General features: G+C 40.5%; 4 protein-coding genes across 11 annotated transcripts in view; 2 read left to right on the top strand and 2 right to left on the bottom strand.

Moving 5' to 3' along the window:
- The window catches only part of ncor1 (nuclear receptor corepressor 1), a 68,204-nt gene extending 67,366 nt beyond the window's left edge, over positions 1–838 (bottom strand). For 2 of the 7 annotated variants that reach the window (XM_084941719.1, XM_084941722.1), the window contains exon 1: positions 652–835. The gene's annotated coding sequence lies outside the window, so the exon portion shown is untranslated. Of the gene's footprint in view, positions 1–651 lie in introns of all 7 variants that reach the window. The other 5 variants (XM_084941725.1, XM_084941721.1, XM_084941720.1 and 2 more) reach the window with 5 other exon arrangements.
- Positions 839–1,379: 541 nt separating this feature from the next.
- Positions 1,380–17,452, top strand: pigl (phosphatidylinositol glycan anchor biosynthesis, class L). The gene is made up of 7 exons (XM_084941736.1): positions 1,380–1,684; positions 3,620–3,719; positions 11,630–11,720; positions 12,787–12,854; positions 13,678–13,709; positions 14,896–15,029; positions 16,989–17,452. Exons 1-7 carry the CDS (start codon positions 1,426–1,428, stop codon positions 17,115–17,117), a joined length of 813 nt encoding a protein of 270 aa, XP_084797862.1. The 5' UTR covers positions 1,380–1,425; the 3' UTR covers positions 17,118–17,452.
- cenpv (centromere protein V) lies at positions 17,275–20,967 on the bottom strand. 2 transcript variants are annotated; one of them, XM_084941740.1, is made up of 6 exons: positions 20,854–20,967; positions 19,012–19,093; positions 18,814–18,906; positions 18,594–18,663; positions 17,809–17,923; positions 17,275–17,592 (listed from the first exon to the last, which is right to left on the bottom strand). In XM_084941740.1, the coding sequence occupies exons 3-6, from the start codon at positions 18,903–18,905 to the stop codon at positions 17,459–17,461; spliced, it is 411 nt and encodes a 136-aa protein (XP_084797866.1). In that variant the 5' UTR covers position 18,906; positions 19,012–19,093; positions 20,854–20,967; the 3' UTR covers positions 17,275–17,458. The 2 variants fall into 2 exon arrangements, with proteins under 2 accessions (XP_084797866.1, XP_084797867.1); XM_084941741.1 differs by lacking the exon at positions 20,854–20,967 and adding an exon at positions 19,297–20,793.
- Positions 20,968–21,161: 194 nt separating this feature from the next.
- Positions 21,162–23,715, top strand: LOC146378733 (polyubiquitin-C). Its single transcript, XM_084941733.1, has 2 exons — positions 21,162–21,295; positions 21,958–23,715. The coding sequence occupies exon 2, from the start codon at positions 21,966–21,968 to the stop codon at positions 23,565–23,567; it is 1,602 nt and encodes a 533-aa protein (XP_084797859.1). The 5' UTR covers positions 21,162–21,295; positions 21,958–21,965; the 3' UTR covers positions 23,568–23,715.
- The last annotated feature ends 2,362 nt before the right edge of the window (positions 23,716–26,077 follow it).

Here is a 26,077-nt window from a genome sequence, read left to right as displayed (position 1 = left end):
TCGCACTTTAAAATAATGTAATATGGCAGCTAAACGAAAATGATGCTCCTGTGTGTTCTCAGCGTCTTAATTGTAATATTCGACCGGATTGGGGTCGTTACATCTGCAGAATTAAAAAAAAAAAATCCTACTTTCATCAGTTTTCTTTGTATCGCGGTAAAGTTCTAGGTAAAGTTAGCAAGTAAATTATTTACAGTGGTCCCTCTGATAATTTCCACACTAACCCAGCACTGTGGTGACCTCCCTGGCCTCAGCTACAGGCATTCATGGTGAAATAATGCTGTTGTACGTTGTTATTGTTGTCTTTTAACGCCACACTGTCATATAAACGCAACTGAATTTGTATCTTATCTTGATCGGCGGAATGGGGTTATTTCTACAACAGAGAGCATCCCCGGAAATGCGCCAAAATCGTGCACGACAATAAAGGTCCATTTTAAAATATGCGGTACTTTAACGCTTTAGCTTAGTGTCGTGGCGTTTAAGATATTGCTGTTGTTGTCGCTAGCTTGCTAAGTTAGCCGTATTTCACCTTTGAAATCTCAACCACGTCGCCATCTTGCAAGGCAGATTTTCAGCGTAGACCGGGGCGCTTAAATAGCGTGCTAATTAGACATGTTGATGTGCTGCATGGTAACTATTTTTACTTACCTCATTATAAGAAAATATATCGATGGCAGAGAAAGGGTTCCCTGTGCAGAAATATGTGGCAATAGTTGATTGTAAATCCGCGGGTTATGGGCTGTGGACGACTGTGCAGTCTGAAGGCTGCGCCGCATTTGTCGGTTGATGTCCTGGCAGAGTAAAAAAGATTCCCCTTATTATTAATGAATCCCCAGGGTATATCTAGTCCTTAAAATATATGTATATACGAATAAAACTAGACTCTGCAGAAAACAGAGCAAGTGGCTGCCAAATGCCATTTTTTGCGAGGAAATTTAAAATATTATTTTGGAGTGTTATATATCTGCAAGGACAATGTCATGGTGTGACAACTAAATCTTCCCCTCAAACACGGTAATGTTCTCAGTGTTTTTTTTCTTTATTTCACTTTTCAGAAACGATTATTTCTCTCGATTTATACAACGATATAAACGTGTTCCTTCTTATATTTATTCAGACAAGCCAGAAAATTATTCTGTCTTGCGTTCTCATTATATATCTATTTAAAGTGAAACGAAAATAAAAGTCACCGAGACTGCAATTAGTACAAAAAATATGGCAATCGTGGGAATAAACATGTGAACCCATGCTTGTTGAATTGAGTTATACTTCCAGTTGTTGAGTTAATTAATAAATGCCTAACGTTAGTAACAGTTAAAAGACTGCGGGGGGGTGTTTTTTTTGGGGGGGGGTTACACATGGAACCATTTACACTTCAGGCTTTTGTTTTTACACGGATTTTATGCGGTAACGGTCAAAATAATGACTTTGTACTTGGCTGTCATCATAATTTTGTCCTATTTGGCTTTGATAAAATGCATTTTTTTTCGACATCGGCGGACTTTGGTGAAGTCGTTGAAGCGTGCATTGAATGCTCCATCAAGCAGAGAAACAAACGGCGAGAATATCAGAGCTCTGGTCGTAACTGCGCATCCGGATGACGAGTGTATGTTCTTCGCGCCAACGATCATACGACTCATTGAATTAAATGCCACCGTACATTTGCTCTGTTTGTCTGAAGGTACGGTGACAGCACACTCATATTTGCATACTCAAGAAAAAAAACCAATATAAAGATACAGAAAATTAAAATGAAAAGTGGTCCTACCTGCTAATCGGATAGAACCATATATTTATATATAGACCAATTAAAGACTTGTACCCACTTTTTTGTTTGTTTGTTTGTTTTACTGTCAGTTAGGATCACACTAGCTTTTCTCCTCTGCTCCCTGTTATTGTCACCACACCTCAAATCCAACATAAATGTATGCACACAGAGCAGATCCAGGCAGAGGAGAAATGAGTTAACAAACCGTAACTTCAAGCACATTTAATGATTTATCCATCCCGTTTGAGTGCATGCAATGCTCTGCAGACATACAGGAGCTCCTTAATTTTCCAGCAGTTATTACACCACAAGAGTACCAAGTGCTCATGCATCTTTCAGGAGTACAACACCAATTCCTAAAAAGTTAAAATGCTGTGTAAAAAGTTAGAACACAATTCAGTGATTTGCTAAGCTCAAAACCATATTTTACGCATAATAGAACATAGAAAACATATCAGATGTTTAAGCTGAGAAAATATGCACTTAAAAAAATCACTTTGAATATGACAGCAGTAAGACTTCTCAATAAAAGTGGAACAGGGCAATGTTTATTACTATACACCATCCCCTCTTTTTCTTTTAACAACAAGCAGTAATCACAGTAACTTTCCAAGTTTCCTTAGTCCATTTTAAATCAGCTTTGGTCCAGAGAAGACAGCTGCGTTTCTGGACAACATTCAGATATGGCTTCTTTTTTGAATGTTAGAGCTTTAACCTGCATTTGTTGATAGCACAGTGAGCTGTGTTCACAGACAAGGGTTTTGGGAAGTGTTTCTGATCAAATGCAGTGATTTCATAACAAAACCGTGCCTGTTTTTAAAGCAACGCTGTCTCAGGGTCAAGCATCCTGTGCTGACTTTTGCTCACAAAGATTTCTCCATATTCTCTGAATCTTTTAATGATCTTACGTACTGTAGATGATGACATATTTAAAGTGTTCATAATTTTATGATGACCAACATTATTCTGAAATTGTTTCACAATTTGAAAACATAGTTTTGCAGACAATGGAAGTTCTGCTCATCTTTACTTCAGAGAAACTCCCTCTTTAATATTTCTTATTATACCCAACCACGTTCATTCCTTCTTGCCAGTTAACCTAATTAATTGCAGTTTGTTTCTCCATTAGTTTTTGTAGAACTACTTACATTTTTACCCCTATGTTGCCCCCTTCCAACTTTTTTCTGACATGTTACTGCCATCGAATTCAAAATGAGCTGATATTTTTCATAAAATAGTAAAATCCCTCTATTTAAACATATAATATATTACCTGTCTTCTATAGTGAAGAAAATATGGGTTTAGGAGATTTGCAAATCATTGCATTCTGTTTTTATTCACATTTCAGACAGCATTCCCAATTTTTTGCAATTTGGTTTGAAATATTAAAAAAAAGTATAAGAACTGAAAGAGAACATAATCGATGTGCCTTCATACCTTCCCTTATGTTGTGAACTATGTTCATTTTCTGTATGTCATTGCACACCTCCCTGTTGTCTGTGTGGCTCGTCCTTCTTTTTATTTTACTTCTTCTTCTTCTTCTGTTTTGTTTTTGAATTTTGAATGATTTTAGTACCTACCTTAAGCCTGCATCCTTTGTGACAAGCACTGCTTAAGTTAAAAACAAGTTGTCAGGTACCAGAAGTGCAATCAAAGCTTCCCAATAAGTGGTACAAGAACAAGAAACATGGCTGTTGTTCAGAGTTCTCTTTGGGAAACCCCAGTCCTGTTCCAGAGGCCATCTGTACGCCACCCCCATATTTAAAACTATAAAAACTGCTAATTATACATAATCTACTGCGATAATACCATATCTAACATCTAATGTGACCTCTACATGTTACGCAGGAAACTACTACAATCAAGGTGCTCAGCGTAAAAAAGAACTTCTGAACAGCTGTGCCGTGTTGGGGATACCAGTGTCCAGAATCATCATCATAAACCACAAGTAAGAAGCCATCTACCCCAAGCATGCAACATAAAAATAACAGTCATTCAGTTTTTTGCCTTTCACAATCAGGGAGTTTGTGCCACTAAATATACAGATGTGTGCGTTGTCCATTGATGTATGCTGCCCTCAATTAAGGAGTCGGGTCTCAGCATGTGTTCCTGCTGGAGCTCATCACCCCCTCCCTGCCAACCAGTGTCTATAAGAACAAATAACAGAGTTGACCACAAATCACAACCCTCTCATTCTCACTGTGACAGCTCCGATGTAGCCTGACCTGATATATTACCTTTGTGTCACAGGGGAAATATATGAGTAGGCTCTGGAGGCAGCGATGGGTCAGCCCTGTGGGACAAAAGGCTCTTTAAAGACCTTAAAAATTCCATCACGGAATCAGTCTATTGATCCTTTTATCCATTTACAGCTTGTATATACAGATCTATTTAAATGGGCATCTTTGAAAGAGTCAAGTATTTATAGAACAAATTATCATTAAAGTATCTTTTTCGTTACTTTTGAAAGTCTTTAGAAGAACATTTGCCTGTTTGTACACCCGGAGCAATCAATCAGCCTGTTTAAGCAGTCACAAAGGATTAGTTAGCGATCCCTGGGAAAAAATAACTGGGCACACTGGGATGTCTGTACCGGAGCTGAAAGTATTTGTTGGAAGTTTTATCATGTTAGTTGCATGATGATATTTTTCTCCTGAGTACGGAATTAAATTATATAAAATGGGACGCGACCTAAATAAAGCCCTTTATTCTTCAGTATTGTGTTCAAAACTTGACATTTATGTCAATTGAAGGTTCAGTGATGTGTATGAGGTGATCCTTTTAGTAATGCTAGTTCCACTGGAAAATCTATAAAAGTGTGTGTCTCAGGGAGGCAGGGGTTAAAGAGAACTGTGTCACTCTTTGGTGGCACAACAATTTTCTTGCGGAAAGAAAGATGCCCGTGCATTCCAGTTTTGTTGCAGAAACACAGAACAGGTTATGCTACAGCTAAAAGCACAATAGAAGCAAAAGCCATGCATCATAAGGCTTTTAGTCAGCAAATGAAAGTCGTCTGTCTCTGCCTGCTGGCGAGGTCAAGTTACACAGAAAAGGTAATGGTAAAGAGTATTGTTTTCCCCTCTCCTGTGGATCAACTGTGCAGCTTTTCTTGAAAATGTTGTGGTTTCTAAGAACATCAGGGCTGCCTACATGTGAGTGTCTCCATGTTGGCTCACCAGGAGAGCTGTATGAACTCTGCACTAACCTGGAACTCAGTTATAAGCTGGCAGACTGCCCAGGTTGTCTGCCCTGGAGAGTATTGTGTGTGTGTGTGTGTGTGTGTGTGTGTGTGTGTGTGTGTGTGTGTGTGTGTGTGTGTGTGTGTGTGTGTGTGTGTGTGTGCTTTTTTTGAACTCACATGCACACACTTCCCATTTTATCATCTTGTGCACACAAAATATAGCTGAACTTTGATCTTAGGGCTCTCTGCACTTCTGCTGAACTGGAGTGTGGCCCATTTTCCCTTTCTTTGTATTTTGTTGTTTGCCCAAAACACACACCTAATCAGCACTTTAAGAGCCTGAGTTCCACTCTCTGACAGTCAGCCTCTCTCGTGCTCTCTCGATCTATCCCACCCCTCCTCCTCTTGTCCATGTCTACTGAAGGCAACTGCCAAGGACTGTGGGATACATTTTGGCCACGCTCTAAGCACTGCTAATGTAGGTCATTCCAAAATGTTTTTCCCTTAGTGTGTCTGTACACAGCTAGCCAGTCTTTGGCTTTTTGCTCTTAACCCCCTCTGTTCAAGTTCAAAGCTTGAAATCTAACACACAATAGTCAAACAGTGCTCAATTACACAGGCAGTGCTGTCTTTTAGGCATAATCTCAGCAGGGATAGGGCTATGTAGCCATCAGATTTAGAGGCGTATTTCTACGATTTGAATAGGAGAATCAGTGTGCGTCTATTTGTGCACATCTTTTAGTCACATCAAGCTTATAATGTTCACGTTTGCCTAATTTTATAATCTATTTTTTTATACTGAGGTGTGTTTCTAATATTCATAAATATTGCATACTCATGTGAACACATATATGTCATTGTAAATCTCACTAAAATAAAATTGTTTGGCGATGTTTGGCGATCATTATGTGGTTTGTCAGATGGGTACAGGGAGTGATACTGATAGCTGATATTAAGCACCTGATCCCCTCCAAACAAGGAAGTAAGGGGGGAAGTGAGCAGAATGATTTATTTAATTGGTTGATTATTTTGGGCAGGTTTTAATAAGTGAATTCTTTTGTACATCAGTGTGTCATAAAAGTATGCATACTTGGGTTCAGCCTCTCAGTAATTTTTGAGCCTTTTTCACAAAGTTGCTGTGTTATATTGGAGAGGATTGGGAAAGATCCAAAGGATATAAAGAAATATTACAATTCTTCTGTTTTTGGTCCCTCCAGCTGTGAAACATTGATCCCATATGCTTTAGTCATTGGGGAAAATAGCTGATGTTTAGAGCCACAGAGTTTTTGTTGGGTTTTTGTTCGATGTGGCTCCTTTTGTAATGCAACCACTAGCTAACTAACACTAAATAATGTGCTGACTGTACATAATAACCCCCACTGGTCACAGCAGATGGCTGCCCCTCCTCTGAGCCCGGTTCTTCTGGAGGTTTCTTCCTGTTAAAAGGGAGTTTTTCCTTCCCACTGTCACCAAGTGCTTGCTTATAGGAAGTCATCAGCTGTTACAAAGGGGAAACTTGGCAATGACAACCAAAATCATTTTTAGATCAGCTTGTAAACATATCAGTTTCATCTCTGAAGTTGGTTATTTCCATATGGATATTTATTGGAATGACTCACTTTTGAAGCCAGCCTCAAGTGTCAAATAGAAAGAACTGCAGTTTCTGGAACTTCTAGTATGGCTTCAGGGCTCGCAAAATCGCTAGCCCGACGTCCCGGGGCTAGCGATTTTTCCAGTCGGGCTACCAAAATCTAACTCAGCCCTGCCCGTCGGGCTGTCATAGGAAGGAAAATATATGTCTATGCTTTTGCATTCTTTCGCCAATGTAGTTGAGTAATTATGTCATTGGCATCGATGAGCCACTGTCAATATGTGACATATTGAAATCGCGTTTGAATTTGCGCTTGTTTTTTTCTTTCACTTTCATTTTGCAATTGCGCGAACGGTGTGCAGAGAGCAGCAGCACTGATTGGTGAGTGACGATTAATTGCGCACCAATTCCTCTGACATCGTCTTATCACTCATTAGCTTACTATTCAAACGCGACAAGTGAAATCTCTCGCAGCAAGCTTAAACATGTGAGAGGTTGAGTGCGCAAAGAATCGCTGACCGTTATGTAAGTACGTGTGTAAAAGCAGCAGGATTTACGCTGGTATTTTAGTTCTGCTCAGCCAAATAAGACAGGTCAGGGTGAAGAAGGGGCAGCCAAAGAAAAGCCTACCACAAAACGGAAAAGTTATGACAAATCAGACTATGAGGCCAAAAGAAAGCGCAGCTTTTTTGGTTTCATGGACAAAAGAATTTCTGTGGCTGGAATATGACAAGCTAAATAACATGATGTTCTGCCAGGCGTGTTGTGAGTTTCATTTGATTTCTGAGTCGACAAGCGCCTTTGTTACTGGGACCAGTAATTTTAAGAAAGACCCCATCAGAACCCATGAGAAATGCAAGAAATGCATTATTGCCCAGTCTGCAGTATCTTTCCCAGAACAAACAGCAATTGCAAAAAAACATACTAAAAATAAATCAAGCACAACAAGAACTCCTGAAAAAGCTGTTTAGAACAGCGTGCTATATTGCAAAGAGTGAACTACCATTGGCAAAATTTAGCAGTCTTTGCAAACTTCAAAAAGCAAATGGCCTAGATCTTGGTTCCACTTGCCTCTTACCTGTGACTTCATTGGAAATTTCAGATTCAGGATCTGACACAGACTGATTCATGTTCTACACAGTTCTTACAAGAAATTCTTCATAGAAATTTCTGTTCAATTTGAACCAAGTATTTGAGTTGATGGTTGTAATTTTTATACAGTTGTTGTGATTTGCATTTTAACAATTTTTTTGATTAATTTTTATTTCTGTTGCAATATTATACTTTAATGTATAATATTGTAACGGAAACAAAACATAAAAAAATTGATTTCTTTTTTATTCGGGCTACTTAAATTTATTTTGGGCTACCAAAAACTGAAGAATACCTGCCCGAAGGGCTACCAGAGATTTTGAAATTTTGCGAGCCTTGGGCTTTACTTTATTGTCCACATCAGTGATTCTCAAAAGTTGGGGTGGGGCCTCCTGGTGGGCCACAACGGTACTGCAGGTGAGCTGTAGTTATATTTGGTGGTGATTTTGTGATATTACTCATTACTCTGACCTAAATTTACTGCTCTTCTTTTGAAGTTTGTGTCCCAGTGGCAGGTGAGTAACACTTTGCATGTGACTGGGTAGCTTTAGCAATTTTTAACCTACGAAGATTTAAGATTGGGTGGGCCCTGTTGGATTTTCTGTTTTTTAAGAAGGCCGTAGGATTGTGTTTTTTATATGTCAGATTTCGATGGTACTCACTCACAACTGTATCAGTGTTCTCCAAGATCACAGGAATAACATGCGCCTTTTTCTTTACATTATAATTTTCCCTTTAGTGCACACTGAATAGGACAGCTGTGTTGACAGTATCTAGGGGCCCCGGTGCATGTTGGGGCCTTTGTGATCAAGCTCAATCTGAGCACGCTCTGCTGCCTCTCCACTTGCTCCGGCATTACCTCTTTCTGCTCCCTGGAACTTGATTATAGCTGCTTGCTGCACAAATTCAGCCATTCTTCTTCTTCATGACATTATCTATCAGACTAAAGTGAAGTCTCACTCTGTCTGGCTTACCTCATTTCTTTGTGGCTTCAATAATTGTACTTCCCTGTTAACATATTTCACGTGTACTCAGAAAGCTTCTCGCAGAAGTAAACAATCAACTAATAGCGTCTGTTGTCAATTGGATTAGTGTAGTTCTCTGTAGTCATGTAAACACAGAGCTCAGCACAAGTTTCAGGAAAGGAAAGTGGTACTCGCAAGCAGAGACAGCACATCCACACACAAGCATTAAATATACATTGATCAGTGGTTAAAAATAGTCCTGGCTGATTTATAAGCTCATGGCACGGCCAAGTAAACTGTGATGAGATGTTCCAGCCCGAGTATAGCCAGAGGTCAGTACCTCTGGCTATACTTTTACTCAAGATTCATTTGTCAGCAGCACAGACCGGCCTCTGTGTAGTCACACTGTTAGTTTTCCATTCACCAAACCTTGCAGCCAAGAACAAATTTTGAATTTTGTCACATTAAATCCCTCTTTTTCTGCACAAATTACTTCCAAAACAACAGTAAGATAATAATTTCCATGGTGAATAGCACACACCTATTCCATCATGGTTCTTTTTCTGCAAATAGTTAAATATGGGTAAATATTGGCCATACCTGCAGCCGCACATGTCTGTAAATTATCATGAAACGTCACGTGTAAGCTAGTGTTGTTACTATAGTTGTAACTGCCTTATTACACTGGGATATTAGGGGCGTACAATTGGCGCGTAGTGGCATCTCAGCCATTCCCAGCAGGACATATAATCTGACTGTGTGGACAGAAGTCTGGCAGTTGCATAGACCTGTGGTCCATGTGACCAGACTAAACAAGCCCTCTCTGACACACGCACACACACACACACACACACACACACACAATCCCTTTAGTGGGCCAAAGTTCAACAACTGCATACAGATGCCTGCAAGCAATTAGACATCCACATGCAAAGCTGCAAAAGGGAGCTGGGGAGGTTACTTTAGGACATTTTGCACTGTTGCCATGGCAAAGCTGACACTCAGCCTACATCCTGCTTGAGAAAGGTCAGGTGTCTTTTATCTTTTGTTGTTCTTTTTTTTTTCTTCTCTCCTCCTTCCTCTCCCAGCTTTCGCACAGCTACAGTTATCGAGAGTCATTCAAAAATGTTTTGAGTAATAAACGATTAAATGCAGCAGTGAGAATAATGCATCATGAATATCTCACTCTGGCTTTATTCTCTTTTAGCCCAAAGCAGGTCCATACACACTGCTCTTATTAAATGTAGGTCACTGGTATCCAAGTGTAAGAGTGGGGCATTCACTCGAAGACAGACAGTTTTAAACTATCTGTGAACCCCTAACCCTCTGTCCCTCCTTCTGATGACACAGTCAGCCCTCCAACCCAACCCCATCCTCCACCTCTTACAGCAGAGCCTGACCACTCGTTGCTCATTGTTAGCAATGAAGGGGAGGGACGCAGCTGCTGACACACAGCCGCACCTACCCCCATTCCATGCACGGTCTATATACAAGCCTGCAGCTAACAGTTAATCAGCTGGTGATTTCCTCAATTAGTTACATTGTGTATGTATTTCACCTTCTTTCATCCTGTAAACAGACTCAAAAATGTTCATACTGGAGAATATGCAGGTGGCAAATGTTTGCTGTTTTTAACTTAAGAAATGTCAGCAACTGGCTCTACATACTTACATGCATGCAGTCTCACATGTTCCACCCACATGTTAGCCCAAGTGTACAACAGTATGTCATGGCATTGATGTATCTCCCTATCTATACGTTTCCCTTGAAAGAAAAAACAACGTCAATCTATAAACTACTGTTCTAAATATTTTTGTTTCTTCCCTGACTTTGTACACGTACATGCCACAAGTTTACCTTGAGCTAGAAACATTTGTCAGATATTCTGGTCCATATCGGACTGACAGCATCACACAAGTGCTGCAGATTTGTCGATTGTACATCCAGGATGCAAATCTACCCTTCCACCACATCCCGAACGTTTGACTTGGATCTGGTGACTGTGGAGGCCATTGAGTGCAGTGAACTCATTGTCAAGGTCATGATATGAGCTTTGTGGCATGTTGAGTTATCCTGCTGGAAGCAGCCAACAGGATAACTCAGAAAGGGATGGACGTGGTCAGCAACAAACACGGGTGGCCTTTGACGTTTAAACGATGCTCATGGGATGGTGGCGCTTATTGTGGTCTTCTGCTGCTGTAGCCCATCTGCTTCAAGATTCAACATGCAGCACATTCAGAGATGCTCTTCTGCATACTATGGTTATTATGAGTGCTTATTTTAGTTACTGTTGCCTTCCTAGCAACTTCGAACAGTCTTCTAGCCATTCTGCTCTGACATCAACAAGAAATTTCACCTAGTGGACAACTGCTCACTGGATATTTTCTCTGATTATTCTTTGTAAACTGTAGAGATACTCATGCAGGACAAATAAGCCGTTTATGACCATCTGGCACCAACAACCATGCCACGTTCAAAGTAACTAAAATCACATTTCTTCCCCATTCTGATGCTCAGTTTGAACTTCTGCAGGTCATCTTGGCCGTGTCTACAAGGTTAAATACACTGAGGGATCAGTTGATGAGATATTTATGTTAATGAGCAGGTGTACCTAATGCAGTGGCAAGTGAGTGTGTTTATATTGTGTTTCTTTTTTTCTCTGTCTCTCGAGTTTAGGACATTGAACAACCATAGAAAGCAGTGCTTCCGTTTTATAGCCTAAAGGGAGTGTGCATGTTAGTGGGCCAAGAGAGTCAGCAGGCCAAGTGTGATGTTTGATGTGCACTCTGTGGAAACGAGGGCCTCCAGGCATTTCAGATATACACAATACTAAGGGCCTTCAGACCCATAACCTCTGTATTTCCCAGCGCTCCCACATGTTTGCATTCTACAACAGCCCTTTTTTTTTTTAATAAAATGCTGTGTTAAATGTTCAAACTGGTTACAAAGCACACACTGTATAACTCTGTTTTAATACTAACTGGATACATAACCGCAGTCCCTTTCTTCCTTTTTTTTTTGCCCTACAGAAAACTCCCAGATGATCCCAAAGCAGAATGGAGCGTCTCATTGGTCTCCTCTGAAATCCTGAAGCACATAAGAGCTCACTCCATCAACATGGTACGCCCCACTCTGTGTTTGGTTCGTGCCTTTCAAAGAAGTGGCTTTTGTGTCATTTCCTGTTCGGTGTCACCGCACAATTTCCCCGCCATTATATGTTAGAAATACATGTACTGTATTGTTTTCTTTGTACAATGTGTTTTGGCACCGCAGCTTCCTTGTTGATTATCCCAGTTTCACGGTGGTCTGCATAATAACCTTGTCAGCTGCCTTCCTTTTCAGTCCTAACTAGACTGCATTTTGAGGCTCCTTGAAGCCAGGGGGAAATGGCCTGTGCTCTGTGTGTATGCAGAGATTCTTATCATACTCAATGCAGTTCCGCACTATTAGTTAATGGGAATGATGTAAATTGAGAATTGGACAATTTCTTTCTCAGCAACAACAAAAATAGTCATAGAAAGTACAGCAGCAGTAATGGCGTGGGGTGGGGGTCTTCATGGTAGAAAATGGAGAAGCACGACTGAGTTATTCTGCTTTAGCTGCTGATCTTTTTTGGCTATCAAAGATAACAAACAAACAGGCAGTCTCCTCCCATCCTGTCATGCATCACAGCCAAAAGCACCTTTAGTGAAAAAGTAACTTAAAGAGTCCTTTCAGTTGCAAAGAAAACATTTTCTCTAATGAATATAAGCAGGGGAAAGCACAGAGGAAACAGACTTCCATTTCCTTTTTTCCAACTGAATAATGTTGTTTCTTTGGTTGAAGTGTTTTTGCACTTAGATGCAAAGATCATTCGTTATTTATAACATATTGGTTTGGCTGCTTAAACTTGTGCTTGATTGCAAAGTCATGGTAGAATATCGCCTGAGCAGAGCAAACACTTCAAGTCTTTTAGTTGAGTTTTGTTCTCTTCCCTTTGACCTGATTTTTTTTTTTCACCTGTTTCCTCTGGTGCGCAAGCATGCATGCACAAAAAAGGCTTTTAAATATCAGTTGTCGGCTGCCAAAAAGCCTCCACAGTCACACACATAAACCTAAGAAAATCTTTCTTGTTGCCTTTGCCTCAGCTTCTAGATACCCAGACTCTGGCTTTTCACCCACACAGTGACATATTTTGTTGTTTCAGGTGCTGACCTTCGATGGAAGCGGCGTGAGCGGCCATGCCAATCACATAGCTATCTATAACGCCGTCAGGTACAGGAAAGACTTTAAAGATTTTTGCCATCAGGAAAACCTTTTTATTTTATTTTTTCAGTTCCTTAACTTTAAGATGCCATTTTGAGGGGATACTCTGTGACTTAAACACAGAAAGCAATTCACCCTGCTATCATTAAACACAATCCAGGAAAATGCTGAACATTTGGACCCACATCAACATCCATCGTTCCAAATGTTTCCCCACAAGTACACACACACACACCATGTTTTTCAGAATTGGTCTGTTACATAGCTGAGAGGTCATCCAAACAGAGTCCTCAGAGGCACTCGGCTCTGCTCCCAGCAAGCAACAGTAAATCCTGTCCCTGAAGTGGTGAGGTGGGAGGGCAGCTTTGGTTTGGAGAGGCCGGCCAAGCAAGAAGTTGCATCAGACTGTTGGTTTGAAACAAAAAAAAAGAAAAGAAAAAGTGTTTTGCACACTGAAGAGAACATCGTAGTCCCTGTACCACACTTACCTGTCTGTGCAGTGAGCCGTGCTCTTTTCTCTCATAAGGCTCTCTGTTCATTTGTGGGCCTTAATGAGATTTGTGCTCTCCAGATCGAATCTGGAAATTCCCATTTGACTGGAACACAAAAGGGGGAGAGGCTGAGTGCGAGTTTCACAGCCTCTAAATCTTGACAGTGTGCTGTCATTTTCTGTCAGCATGTTAATAACCATTGCATAAAAAAATGCAAGTGCAGGAAAACTTCCAAAAACCTCCCAGCATTTGATATATCCTTCGACACACACACACGCAGAGTGGCCACTTCCATGACATTTTCTGTGTGCAGCACTGATGTTCACTATTTTGTCTTACAGGCATCTCGCTTCCACTGGAGAAGTACCCAATGGTAGGTTTGACACTGGGAGAACTTTTAAGAGGTTTCTAAGCTTAGGAGCGTTAGATTCACTGATCACTCTCAGAACAGTCGTCTGTAAAAGTAATTCTTGGGGTACTTTATCCTGCTTACAGTACAGTATGCTTGTTGTGAATATGTTCATCATCATGAAAGCTTTAGGTAGCACTTTATATTAAAATGCAAAGTTCTTTTACAGGAGAAACGCCACCTCTCCAGCTGCGTTTTTGCAGAGAACCATGCAAAGTACACTGGCTGGTTTGTTAATGTACAGTGCCCTCTACTGTTCATAAAAGCCCCATGAGCATTGTATCTCCACTAAAGGCGCTGGTCTGTTGGTGGCAGCAGGAAGAATGAATTGGACCTAAACTCTAAATGTGATAAGAATGTACCATCAAACTTCTGAAGACTTGTTGACCGCAGATATTAGAATGTCTTTTGTGTTTCTTTAAGAGGAATCTTTTTTTATTTTATTTTTTTAAAGGAATTTCCAAAATGACTAGATTTTCACTTTGTTTTTCTAAGTTCTCGTGGTGATAAATTCTGGGAATTCTTTCTAACAGAATGTAGAAGGAAAAGTAGGACAGTGAGGTGGGGGGCCATGCTACACAACCTTATTTGCTTATCTGATAAACATTACAGCCCACAGGCCATATCAAAGCATAAATGTTTGAGGAGAGAGGTGATAAGAAACAGACATTCAGGTAATCATGAACCCACACCATAAACACAAACACACTTGTTTCTGTGGTAGAAGCTCGTCAATCCGCTTTGCCCACATGAGCTCAGTGGATGATCTTGACCAGCAGCATGCCATTAACTGTGGTTCTTTGTTAGTAGGAATTTACACCTCAGCTGTTAGACTGGTCTTACAGTAAAGGGGAAGTAGATGAGAATTCAGAGTGACATTAATCCTCGTCACTCAGCTATAAAACAAAGCTCCCTGCTCTTTTCCTAAACCTCTAAGGTTCACGTGTTTCCGCCACAAGACAATAACTGAAAGAAGTACTGACAGTTTGTGTTTTTGTGTAGCATAGCAGTACCAGGCATTCTCACTTCAAATGAACTGTATCACAAACGATGACGTTGTGCTGGCGTGGAGCCTGGACGATGGCCTCGTTAATTGTATACTTCTGAAGTAAGCATTTAAAAACATTAACAGCTCTGTCTTTTCTCCCAGACTGCACTTTGCTCTCCCTGGTGACCGTTGGCCTTCTCAGGAAGTACATCTCCTTCCTGGATGTTCCCCTCAGCTGGTTTCTGCCCTCATGTGTCTGCTGTATTATAGGCTCAAAGCCCTACAAGCAAGCCAAAGTAAGCCTCCAAGTAGATACTGTGTGTTGGCAGGACTTTATGTTCTCTACTCTGAGAAGTGCACACTCTAATAAGATCATGTACAGTCTACACTAACACTCAAACTGTCCCTGTTTTTGAAGGAAAAGCACATTTGTCAATTATCTGTTATCATTTCCAACAGTTTCATTTTATCTAACATGAAACTGTTGGAAATGTTTTCATGTTATATTAGATAACATGACACTGCTGTTAATGTGAGTGAGGGGAGAATGGACCGGGAGATCGACAGGCAGATTGGGCATGTCTGCAGTGATCCACGCACTTTAGTCATCTGTAGTGGTGACGAGAGAGCAAACCTGTTGATTTATCGATTGATCTACAACCGTGAGCTCTGAGTAGTGACCAAAAGAATGAGATCGCAGATACGAGCTGCAGAGATGAACATCCTCTAAAGGGTGGCTGGACTCTTTCTCAGAGGTAGAGCGAGAAGTGCGGTCATTTGGGGGGGCCTGATAGTAGAGCCGCTACTCCCCCACATTGAAAGGAGTCAGTTAAGGTGGTTCACACTTCTGAATAGGATGCATCCTGGACAATGATTAATGGAATCATTATTACAAATAATGTTTTCCAATAAAATATCTGCATTTAAGATAAGATAACTCTTTATTGTCATTGCACAGTCATACATAGTCAGGGGTGCACATAAGTGGTCCGCAGGTGCGCATGCGCTGTCAAAATAAAAAACGCGCACCAGATAAGAAGTTGCAACGCGCGTTTGCGTACATAAGATTTTCTGGAGGAGGACAGACATTTGTTCAGAAATCTTAAAGATGTCGAAGAAGCAAGCTCCTTTAAGCAATTACTTTGGTGTTCCTCCACCTCCAAAGAAATGTCAGAAGGAGTCCGAACCAAAAAAGAAGCGCGTATTCTCGGAAAAGTGGTTGCAGGAGGTGAGCTGGCTTCAAACAAATGATAAACGCACAGAGATGTGGTGCAGAATATGCCGTGAAAATCCCACTCTAGCGGACAACTTCTTATCTGGTGCGCGTTTTTTATTTTGACAGCGCATGCGCACCTGCGGACCACTTATGTGCACCCCTGTACATAGTACAATAGTACAATGAAATTGGAAAACTGTCCCACGGCGGCACTACATACAACACGACACAACACTGTAACTTAACTTAGTAATAAAATGAAGAATAAGTGTATAAGTATTGCACACTATTATTATTGCACATTTTCTAATAAAGACTGTTGTTCAGCAACCAGCACACCGGTGTTCCAACAATACATTGTTTCCTAATGCAAGCTATAAGTAAAAGTGATCATTAGATAAACTCTTTGTTGTGCTGATTACAGAAACAACAGCTTTGGTTTGGATTATAATCATCAATGTTTTACCCCCTGAAAGCCTGTTAGGTGTAGTAACTCTTGAAGCTCCTTTTAGAAATGAGTGGTTCTATCATGTTTCAGCCCTGCTTTTAGACCAAAATGACTGGATGTAGATCAGAAGTTAGCAAGGGTCGTCACTGTCTGTGCAGCTCACCTTAGAAAAACCCAGAAACTGTTCTAACAGGCATCAAACCACATTTTTATTCATATGTACTGAGATGTCAAAACTTGTCATTTGGGGTACAGAGGTCGTCAAATGTCGTCTTGATGTGGGGAAGAGTTGCTGGTTTACTGACTGACGAGTATTAACCTTTAACAATTTCAAAATAACTAAATGTAAACGAAAAACTGATTTTCTTACAAAAACATGGACATTTCTGACTGAACCCAGTTTTGTGTGTTAGTGTAGGTGCTGAAAAAGCAAGCCATAAAGAGGATGGAAATTACCTTGTCAAGACACTAAGTACATTGGTGCTTGTGCTGCTGTTTGGACCACTGCTGGCTGTTTGTTATTTGAGATTTTAACATGTCAACCTTAGAGTTGTATTATCTCCCTTAAAAACAACTTTGTGTCTTTTTCAGGCTGCCATGCTGTGCCATCGCACTCAGCTGCTGTGGTTTCGTTACCTCTACATCACGTTCTCACGCTACATGTTCATAAACACATTCCAAACCATTGGTCAGGGACCAAAGAACCTGAAGATCTATTAAAAGCTCTGATGCACTGATTGCCACATTTCTTACACTACAGGGAATTTAGAAGCTGTTTACAAATGTCTTTGATACTCTGTTAATAGCAGTAGGTGATATACATTTTTCTTAAACACTTATTTTTTAGATAATATTTAATAATAGAAGAAACTTCTCATCCTTTTTTGTTACAGAAAAACGTTTATTGACTCAGTTACAACACTGTATTAAAATATAGAGTATTTAAGCTTTTCCAAGGGGTTATGACTTTTTTTTATTACTTTAAAGACCAATGAAAGTACTATTGAATGTTTCTGATGTCATGCTGATTGAAAAATAAAGTTTCTTATATGACAGTAGCGTTAGTTTTCCTCTGGTTTTGACATGTCTCTGATAGTTTCGTGAACTTGCATACTTTCATCCCACTTCTCCCCACAAAAGTTCTCCACTGTGACACTGTGCACAGTACCTGGATCCAGACAATGTGGAGCAATGCCTAATTGAGATGAAGACATGAATAACAGAAGGTTGTCATTTGATTTGCATTCAAATCCCACTGTGAACATACAGTTTCTGTTTGCTACAAATAGCATAAAAACATGACATTAAAGAGACATCTGGGTTGGTTGGTGTGGAGTAAACATTAGCGGGGTGTTGAATTCTGTTTACAACACATGAGACCAAGTGTGTCGGTGAGTTGTCAGGGTCATACCATATCCGTCTGGGTTGGAGCGTGGTGTGTAGAAACTTTGAACTCCACAGGTTTTACAGAAGGTGTGTTTTGCAACATGAGTGTTAAATGTGTACGTGGTCAGATTTTCCAAACCCTAAGAATGAAAAAAAAAACCCAAAGTATGCTAAAATTCAATGTTAATTTTAAATATCCAGGATTGTAGAAGTCTTGAGTCAACCCTAATTTTTCTAGGAAAAATAGGTGCAGTAATTTATTTTAATATATGTGCAAACATACATGGAAACACAGTATATAAGGCAAAAGTAGATTTGAATGACTTTGAAAGTCAGTATTTGGTATAGCCACCTTTATTCTTCCACACAGCCTGAATTTTTCTAGACGAACTGTCCTGTAATTTATTTAAATAGTCTTCAGTCAACATGACTTTCAGATACTGCTCATCTGCTGGAGACAGGCCTGCCAGTCATTCTTTTGTCCTCCACCTTACAGTTTCCTCAATTTTTTTAAGGACACTGCACACCATGCCAAGATATTCCATGTTTTTAGCTAACAGCTTGAGTTAGGTGCTATTTTATGCTTGAATGATTCATAGATTCATAAGCCATAAGTGTCTTCATGAATAATTAATTCCGGCTTTTTGACAACCTTCAGAAAGCCTGAAGAATCAATGGTTAAGACCACTTTGAAAAATTATAAGAGTCTGGCTCCTTTGGAAGCAATACATAAAAAATAAGGGTGCCTCTAGACTTTTGCACAGTACTGTATATTGAATAAAACAATGCGTTTCAAACAAAGTTCCTTACCTGTAAGAGCATGAAGCGATTTTTTGGCACAATGAAATGATGATTTTGCTTCTTTGTGCAAATGCTGCAACTGGAGAGAACATATCAGTTCATATGGATTAAAGTGTATGTGCAGCATTGTTTGAAATGCCTTCAACATGGCATGAATAATATATTTGAAAGTTTAGGCTATGTTCCAGAATTACTACCTAGTTTCTATCACTGAATTAATTGTTCATACTTGCAATGAAAAACATGGAGGTCTGGGGAATTCCAGACTTCAAATCGCACAGCCCCACAGTGGCAGCCACCTGTATGTTTCACCAGGTCCATGCTGTAATTGAATCAGTATAAATACATTTACAGTGAGATTTGGTAAGGATTCACCTTTTTAAGCCACGTGAAGAAAAATGCTAGAATGTCTCTATCCAAGTCTTACGTAAAGTTCAGGTTGAAAGGGTGTCACATGTTAGTTGTGAAACTTGCTGACGTGGAGTTCCCAACCAAAAGTTCCAGTCATCCTGTCATGGAAAACAATGAACCTGATTAAAGTGCAGCTCTGATAAGAACCACATTTGCATTGATAAAGAACCTTTTACCTACAGAAGCTAAGCTTTTGATTCAAACACAGCAACTCATGTGCTCATTTTATATTTAAAATAAAAGTCAGATTTCTTGTTTTTCCAAGGTGTGAACATGTTGATTCCATGTTAACCAGACCTACTTCCTGCTTGCAATCTTTTCCTGGAACACTTTGAGATAGTCCACATAACAAAGGGCAGGGCGAGGTACAGCAGGCTTGCACAAACACATTCCTCAGAGGCAGAACTAGATCAGCCAGATGCCCTGCTCTGTGTTGGAAAGCAAAGGCGTGGTGCATCATGAGTTGGGTTTCATATGACACAGTGCCAGAGGGGTGGGCTAACAGAATGCTGTGACCCAAATACATATTTTATTTGAATCAGGGCTCTCAGAGCTGCATTATAGCCAAACTCCCAAAAATAGAAACCCACAAGGCCCCATGAGCCCAAGATGATTTAGTTTACAGTGCTACCTTAAATAGTGGTGGGTGCTAAAAGTGGGCACTGATTAGTAATTACAGTCCTGGAAATAAACTTTGGAAACCAGGAAATACAAAAAATTAGATGCTCTAAACAGATAGATCACTTAATGACCTGCAGTCATTCCCTACAATGTTCAGTCTGACTTTACCTTGTTGGAATTTTCTAGTTTCAACTGGGTGTTGACAACATGCCAAAACTAGATGAACTCGTGTTTTCTTGATGTTGCTCATGGAAATAAAATGAAGAGATGTCATATTACCTGAGGGACTTACAAAGTAGAGAAGCATTACACTAAAGCTGTTAGAACTGTTCAGCCCAAGCCACAAATATGTCTGTGAGGCCTGAATAAGTTTATTATACTCTATGAGGAAACTAATTGTTTATCATTGTGTTCAGCAATGTAGATAATGTAGTTGAATTTCTACACCTCATACAGGTTTATCTCTGCAGTGGAGACTTGACAATGACCTGTCTGTGCATGTGCATCATGAGACTAAAGAGAAACATACTAGTCATGTTTTTACTTTATAGTAACTTTTATGTGCATATTTTCACTGATAACAACTAGATTCAAATAAACCAAGCTAGCATTTGAATAAGCTACTTAATTTTAAGTTACACAGTAACAGATCCCTATAAGTTGGCAACACAGAAAACAGCACATCAGGTCTGCTAAACCTTGCTTATCATCAACGTTAGGTGTGCATATACTGTGCATCTATGCATACACGGTGTGCCCATAATCAGTATTTTGTACTGATGTCCTGACTATTTATCATTAACGCATTCTTTTTTTTTTTTTAGATGCGCAGTGTAATAAGGATAGCTTGCTAAAAAACAATAAATGAGGTCGGCCATAGAGGCGAACTTCCGCCTTAAAATATCCCGCTGTCGCGTCAGCTGCTATTACATTTACTAAGCGCGTTGCCATCTGTTAAAGGTTGAAATATCTGATAGAGATGAACACACTTCCTGAGTGTACATGTCAGTCTTCGGTGTGTTAGTCATACGAATAGTCATTCTGACATGGCGAACTCTTATTTTTCAATCTATATCCATGACGCGACGCTTGAATGTGACACGTAGCCTATACTTCTATAGCCTAAAATATATATAATGGTTTGTCGATTTAGGTCACGTTTAAGCTCCTTTTTTAACCTTATTGTCATAACCAGTCATTGGACATAACCATAACTTTATCATGAAACGTTACTTACTGTAACACAGCAACCAATCGCTGATCAAACAAACAACTGTGTCATCCAATCAGAAGCTCGGGGAAGATTCCCGTTGCTGTGCTGGTTCGAGCAAATTCCAGAGTCGTAGTGCATAGATGATATCATTCCGCGGTGGAGGATTTATGAGTGCATTCTTGCAAACGTAATAGCTTCGACTTTGAAATAATTACGTTTATGAGTAAATTAATTTTAAAAAATATTATTGTAGAACCAAGTTATAAATATTGGACTTATAAATATTGAAGCAGTGACTTTTGGGTGGGTGGGAACTACTTATTAACGCGGATGGAGATTTCTGGATGACGTGTGCACCTCCATACTATATAACACACTGCTAGACATTGCTCCCGCAATTCTACGTGAAACAAAAAAGAAAGACGATTTCGTGTCACAGAGCAGTTTTTCGCCTCACTTACCAGTCGTAAGTAGTTTCCTATTTCTATATCTTTTGATATTCCAGAAACGTTTGTTTTTAATAAATATGTTGCATTAGTATCATTGTGTTGAACGATATTTGGGTTGCGCTAACGAGAGGTAACAAAGGTCTCCAAAATACAGTAGTCCTTCCGAATTATATTTTTCTCTTATATAAAGTTAATACGTATTTCGTCGTCGTTTCATAGTCGATTTTCTTTCTTTTTACTACCCTTTTGTTACGCAGCAGCGTTTTGGTAACGTTCGCTTACAGCAGTGACTCAACATTTCCAGTAACCTCCATTACCGGCTGCTGAACAAAAGGAAGGTCACTGAGATCTCAAAATGGCGCTTGGGCTGAAATGGCTCCTGCCGTTCTCATTCTTAGGCGCTTCATAGTAATATTATTTAATACTTTTTTTTTAAATAAGCTTTTCTTTTTAATCCATATTTGAGCTTAAACTTAAAGTAATGTAATTTCTAATGCATTTATATTTTTTTTTGGGGGGGGGGAGAGCTTTTTAATCTATAATTCATCTTTATCTATTTATTCATATTTATCTGATTTTGTGTGTGTGTGTGTGTGTGTGTGTGTGTGTGTGTTGGAGTAATGTCAAATGTTTTAAATTGCTTTTAATTCTTAATTAATATCCATCAAATTTTATACAGGCGCAAACATGCAGATCTTTGTGAAAACTCTCACTGGCAAGACCATCACCCTTGAGGTTGAGCCCAGCGACACCATCGAGAACGTGAAGGCCAAAATCCAGGACAAGGAAGGCATTCCCCCTGACCAGCAGAGGCTGATCTTTGCCGGCAAGCAGCTGGAAGATGGCCGCACCCTCTCTGACTACAACATCCAGAAGGAGTCCACCCTCCACCTTGTCCTGCGTCTCAGGGGTGGCATGCAGATCTTCGTGAAGACCCTCACTGGCAAGACCATAACCCTGGAGGTTGAGCCCAGCGACACCATCGAGAACGTCAAGGCCAAAATCCAGGACAAGGAAGGCATTCCCCCCGACCAGCAGAGGCTGATCTTTGCCGGCAAGCAGCTGGAAGATGGCCGCACCCTCTCTGACTACAACATCCAGAAGGAGTCCACCCTCCACCTTGTCCTGCGTCTCAGGGGTGGCATGCAGATCTTCGTGAAGACCCTCACTGGCAAGACCATCACCCTGGAGGTTGAGCCCAGTGACACTATTGAGAACGTCAAGGCCAAAATCCAGGATAAGGAGGGTATCCCCCCCGACCAGCAGAGGCTGATCTTTGCCGGCAAGCAGCTGGAAGATGGCCGCACCCTCTCTGACTACAACATCCAGAAGGAGTCCACCCTCCACCTTGTCCTGCGTCTCAGGGGTGGCATGCAGATCTTCGTGAAGACCCTCACTGGCAAGACCATCACCCTGGAGGTTGAGCCCAGTGACACTATTGAGAACGTCAAGGCCAAAATCCAGGATAAGGAGGGCATCCCCCCCGACCAGCAGAGGCTGATCTTTGCCGGCAAGCAGCTGGAAGATGGCCGCACCCTCTCTGACTACAACATCCAGAAGGAGTCCACCCTCCACCTTGTCCTGCGTCTCAGGGGTGGCATGCAGATCTTCGTGAAGACCCTCACTGGCAAGACCATCACCCTGGAGGTTGAGCCCAGTGACACCATTGAGAACGTCAAGGCCAAAATCCAGGATAAGGAGGGCATTCCCCCCGACCAGCAGAGGCTGATCTTTGCCGGCAAGCAGCTGGAAGATGGCCGCACCCTCTCTGACTACAACATCCAGAAGGAGTCCACCCTCCACCTTGTCCTGCGTCTCAGGGGTGGCATGCAGATCTTTGTGAAGACCCTCACTGGCAAGACCATCACCCTGGAGGTTGAGCCAAGTGACACCATAGAGAACGTCAAGGCCAAAATCCAGGATAAGGAAGGCATTCCCCCCGACCAGCAGAGGCTGATCTTTGCTGGCAAGCAGCTGGAAGATGGCCGCACCCTCTCTGACTACAACATCCAGAAGGAGTCCACCCTCCACCTTGTCCTGCGTCTCAGGGGTGGCATGCAGATCTTCGTGAAGACCCTCACTGGCAAGACCATCACCCTGGAGGTTGAGCCCAGTGACACCATCGAGAACGTCAAGGCCAAAATCCAGGACAAGGAAGGCATTCCCCCTGACCAGCAGAGGCTGATCTTTGCTGGCAAGCAGCTGGAAGATGGCCGCACCCTCTCTGACTACAACATCCAGAAGGAGTCCACCCTCCACCTTGTTCTGCGTCTCAGGGGTGGGCAGTAAAGAAATAATTCGATACAATTCCATTAATGTTGCTTCCTTAAAATAAACAGGTGATGGTATAAATGCCTTGTTACAAAATTGTTACCCACTGCTAAGGTTTTAACCTTTTGTGACCAAATGTTGCATATCAATAAAGGATTGAACGCCACTTAAGTGTTGCTGCTTTTTGTATATGACAGACAGCAAGAGGGTGTGAGACACTGATTTTTTTTTTTTTTTTTTGGGGTGGGATATGTTTATGCTGAAAAAGAACAGGCCTGCAAACTTTAAACTTTTCTCCTGAATAAAACAAAACTATAATATGTCTGCCTTGAACCATGATTCATGTAAAGCTGTGGCATAGATTATAATCAAAGCATACTTTTTTTTTTTTTTTTTTTTTTTTTAGAACAAATACTTGTATAAACTGTCAGCCAAAGGACTTATGGTTCCATGCATGTGTAGACATAAACAGCTAGATATGACATGCAAGAAATACAGCCTTCATGTATGAATGTGAAAAGACATTAGGAATAAATGCATTGGAACTCTGAAATTAGTTAAATATTGCCTTAAATTAACATCATGGTATGTTGTGTACTACTAGCTACAATAAAGTTTCATGATAAGGGTCCTGAATTAAAGGACATATTACTATACCAAGACCAGCTTTGCCTGCGCTTCAGTGCTAAGTCATTGCAAAAACGGTAGTATAGTTAGGTTCACCTTCTGGAGAACGCTGAAGGTTATCAGGGTTTTTTATTTGCAAAGATGCTGTGCCATCTATTGTTGACATCAAGCAGGTTACCCAGAGGAAAGATGGGAAATAACATCAAGGGTTTATTCCTGGCATGTGCACACTACTGTATCGTAGAAGAAAGGTTAGATGGAAACTGATCTCAAAGTAAACAATAAGCATATTAAAATAAGCTAAAGTTTGCCATGTCTTATTTCAACTGGGACATATACCTGTGCACTTATGTTCACCATCATTTAAAACAGTAAATGTGGTTGGACTGGCTCACAAAACATCTGTTAGGGTGTTAACATTTAAATATAAGAAGCCTCTCTGTGTAACACATACCTCTTGAGAAATGCTTAATGAGTGGTAGATCAATGATTTTTTTTTCCATACAGTTGTTGGTCTGAGGGATCCTCCCCAATAGGATATTATCATCAGATGATTTATTTCCCGTTTTTCACCATAAACTGGAATATTATGCAATGAGGCTCTGTTGCTTATCTAGGAAATTATTCTTAATTTTCTTCCTTATTACTATCTCTTCTGAGTCAGCCATGATGTCCTCCTCTGTACTCTTTTGCGTAGCCAGCTGAATAATCTCATATGAGTATTAATATTTTAACTAACCTAGCTGTGGACTTAAACAGCTATTATTCTTGAACTACCTTTCTGATGATCTTTCTAAAACTTTCTGGAATCACACACCTGTATTACTAAAGCTTTAGTTATCATAGCTGAAGCTACCCGTGACTATATAAGTAATTAAACCCATCTCCAACTGCAGGATTAAAGGGGTACACACATGAACGAATGAATAAGTCAATGATTAAGAATCAATAATATGATAGTTCCCATCCACTCTGCCCTTTATAACTGGGAGACGGAAAGGGCAAGAAAGTGATGAAGTGGCAGACATTTAACTAAAGGGTTAAAGTGTAGTCAAAGTCAACACAAACAGTGTTTATGTGGGAACGTCAATCCAGAAAAGCAATTAGGAGGATGGACAGAGACACAAGTGCAGGAAGAATGAGGTTTCATGCTTGCTTTGTGTTCTTTCCAATGACTCACTTCAAAATGTCAGCTGAGGTTCTAAAGAGAATATATGCATTGATATGAACTGTGACATTTAACAGGATCCACGGCACTCCAAACATGGTTTTAAATTACAGCTGTAACACCGAAGTCTATTTCTCCCCTCTTTGAACGGAGGTACCTGCCCCTTGTTGAATCTGCACAATAAAGGAATAAAGGAAGGACGTGTATGAGCTTTGGCCTTAGATTTGATAACTAACCCAAGGCTATAAAATTATTGAAATCTGTGATTATTAGGTCTGAATAATTTTTAGACACTACAATAGTTGTGCTTAGGTCGTTTTTATAATATAAATATAGTATAATTGTAAATTTGGATAGAGTTGAACAGAGGTTTAGGTAGGTGAAAAAGGTTTAATATGTTTGTAAGCAACAGGTCACCGTATGCATGGCATTATGATTGGAAACTGAGCCACAGTCAAAATTTGATTCTAGACAGTGTCATGGACCCTCAGTGCTCCTGGCCGACTCACCTCTCTCTCTCTCTCTCCGTGTGTGTGTATGTGTGTGTGCGTACTAACTACACCCTGTGTTTCAGAGGCGGTTCTTCCTCCATCTCCTGCCTACCAACATTGTGCACCTGGGCTGATTATCTCACCTGTGGGTTATTTGATTATGAGCTGTCTCCTACTTAAGCTTGATGAAGCAGTTCACTCAAGGCTGGATTGTTAACTAAGAACTGTTAGTGGACTTGGCC

The sequence above is a fragment of the Perissodus microlepis genome, chromosome 10 (assembly GCF_051167445.1).
Source record: "Perissodus microlepis isolate ML-2025 ecotype Zambia chromosome 10, ASM5116744v1, whole genome shotgun sequence".
Taxonomy (NCBI): Eukaryota; Metazoa; Chordata; class Actinopteri; order Cichliformes; family Cichlidae; genus Perissodus; species Perissodus microlepis.
Note: the sequence above shows the minus strand (reverse complement) of the source record. Positions and strands in the feature narration are given on the sequence as shown.

Coding starts and splice junctions, on each gene's coding strand:
- cenpv (XM_084941740.1), bottom strand. CDS start 18,905: ATGGACCTGGTGAAACATACAGGTGGCTGCCACTGTGGGGCTGTGCGA. Junction 18,664..18,813: donor CTCCATGTTTTTCATTGCAA/GTATGAACAATT, acceptor TGTTCTCTCCAG/TTGCAGCATTTGCACAAAGA. Junction 17,924..18,593: donor ATCGCTTCATGCTCTTACAG/GTAAGGAACTTT, acceptor TTTCATTCTTAG/GGTTTGGAAAATCTGACCAC.
- pigl (XM_084941736.1), top strand. CDS start 1,426: ATGACTTTGTACTTGGCTGTCATCATAATTTTGTCCTATTTGGCTTTG. Junction 11,721..12,786: donor GAGCTCACTCCATCAACATG/GTACGCCCCACT, acceptor TTGTTGTTTCAG/GTGCTGACCTTCGATGGAAG. Junction 13,710..14,895: donor CACTGGAGAAGTACCCAATG/GTAGGTTTGACA, acceptor CTTTTCTCCCAG/ACTGCACTTTGCTCTCCCTG.
- LOC146378733 (XM_084941733.1), top strand. CDS start 21,966: ATGCAGATCTTTGTGAAAACTCTCACTGGCAAGACCATCACCCTTGAG.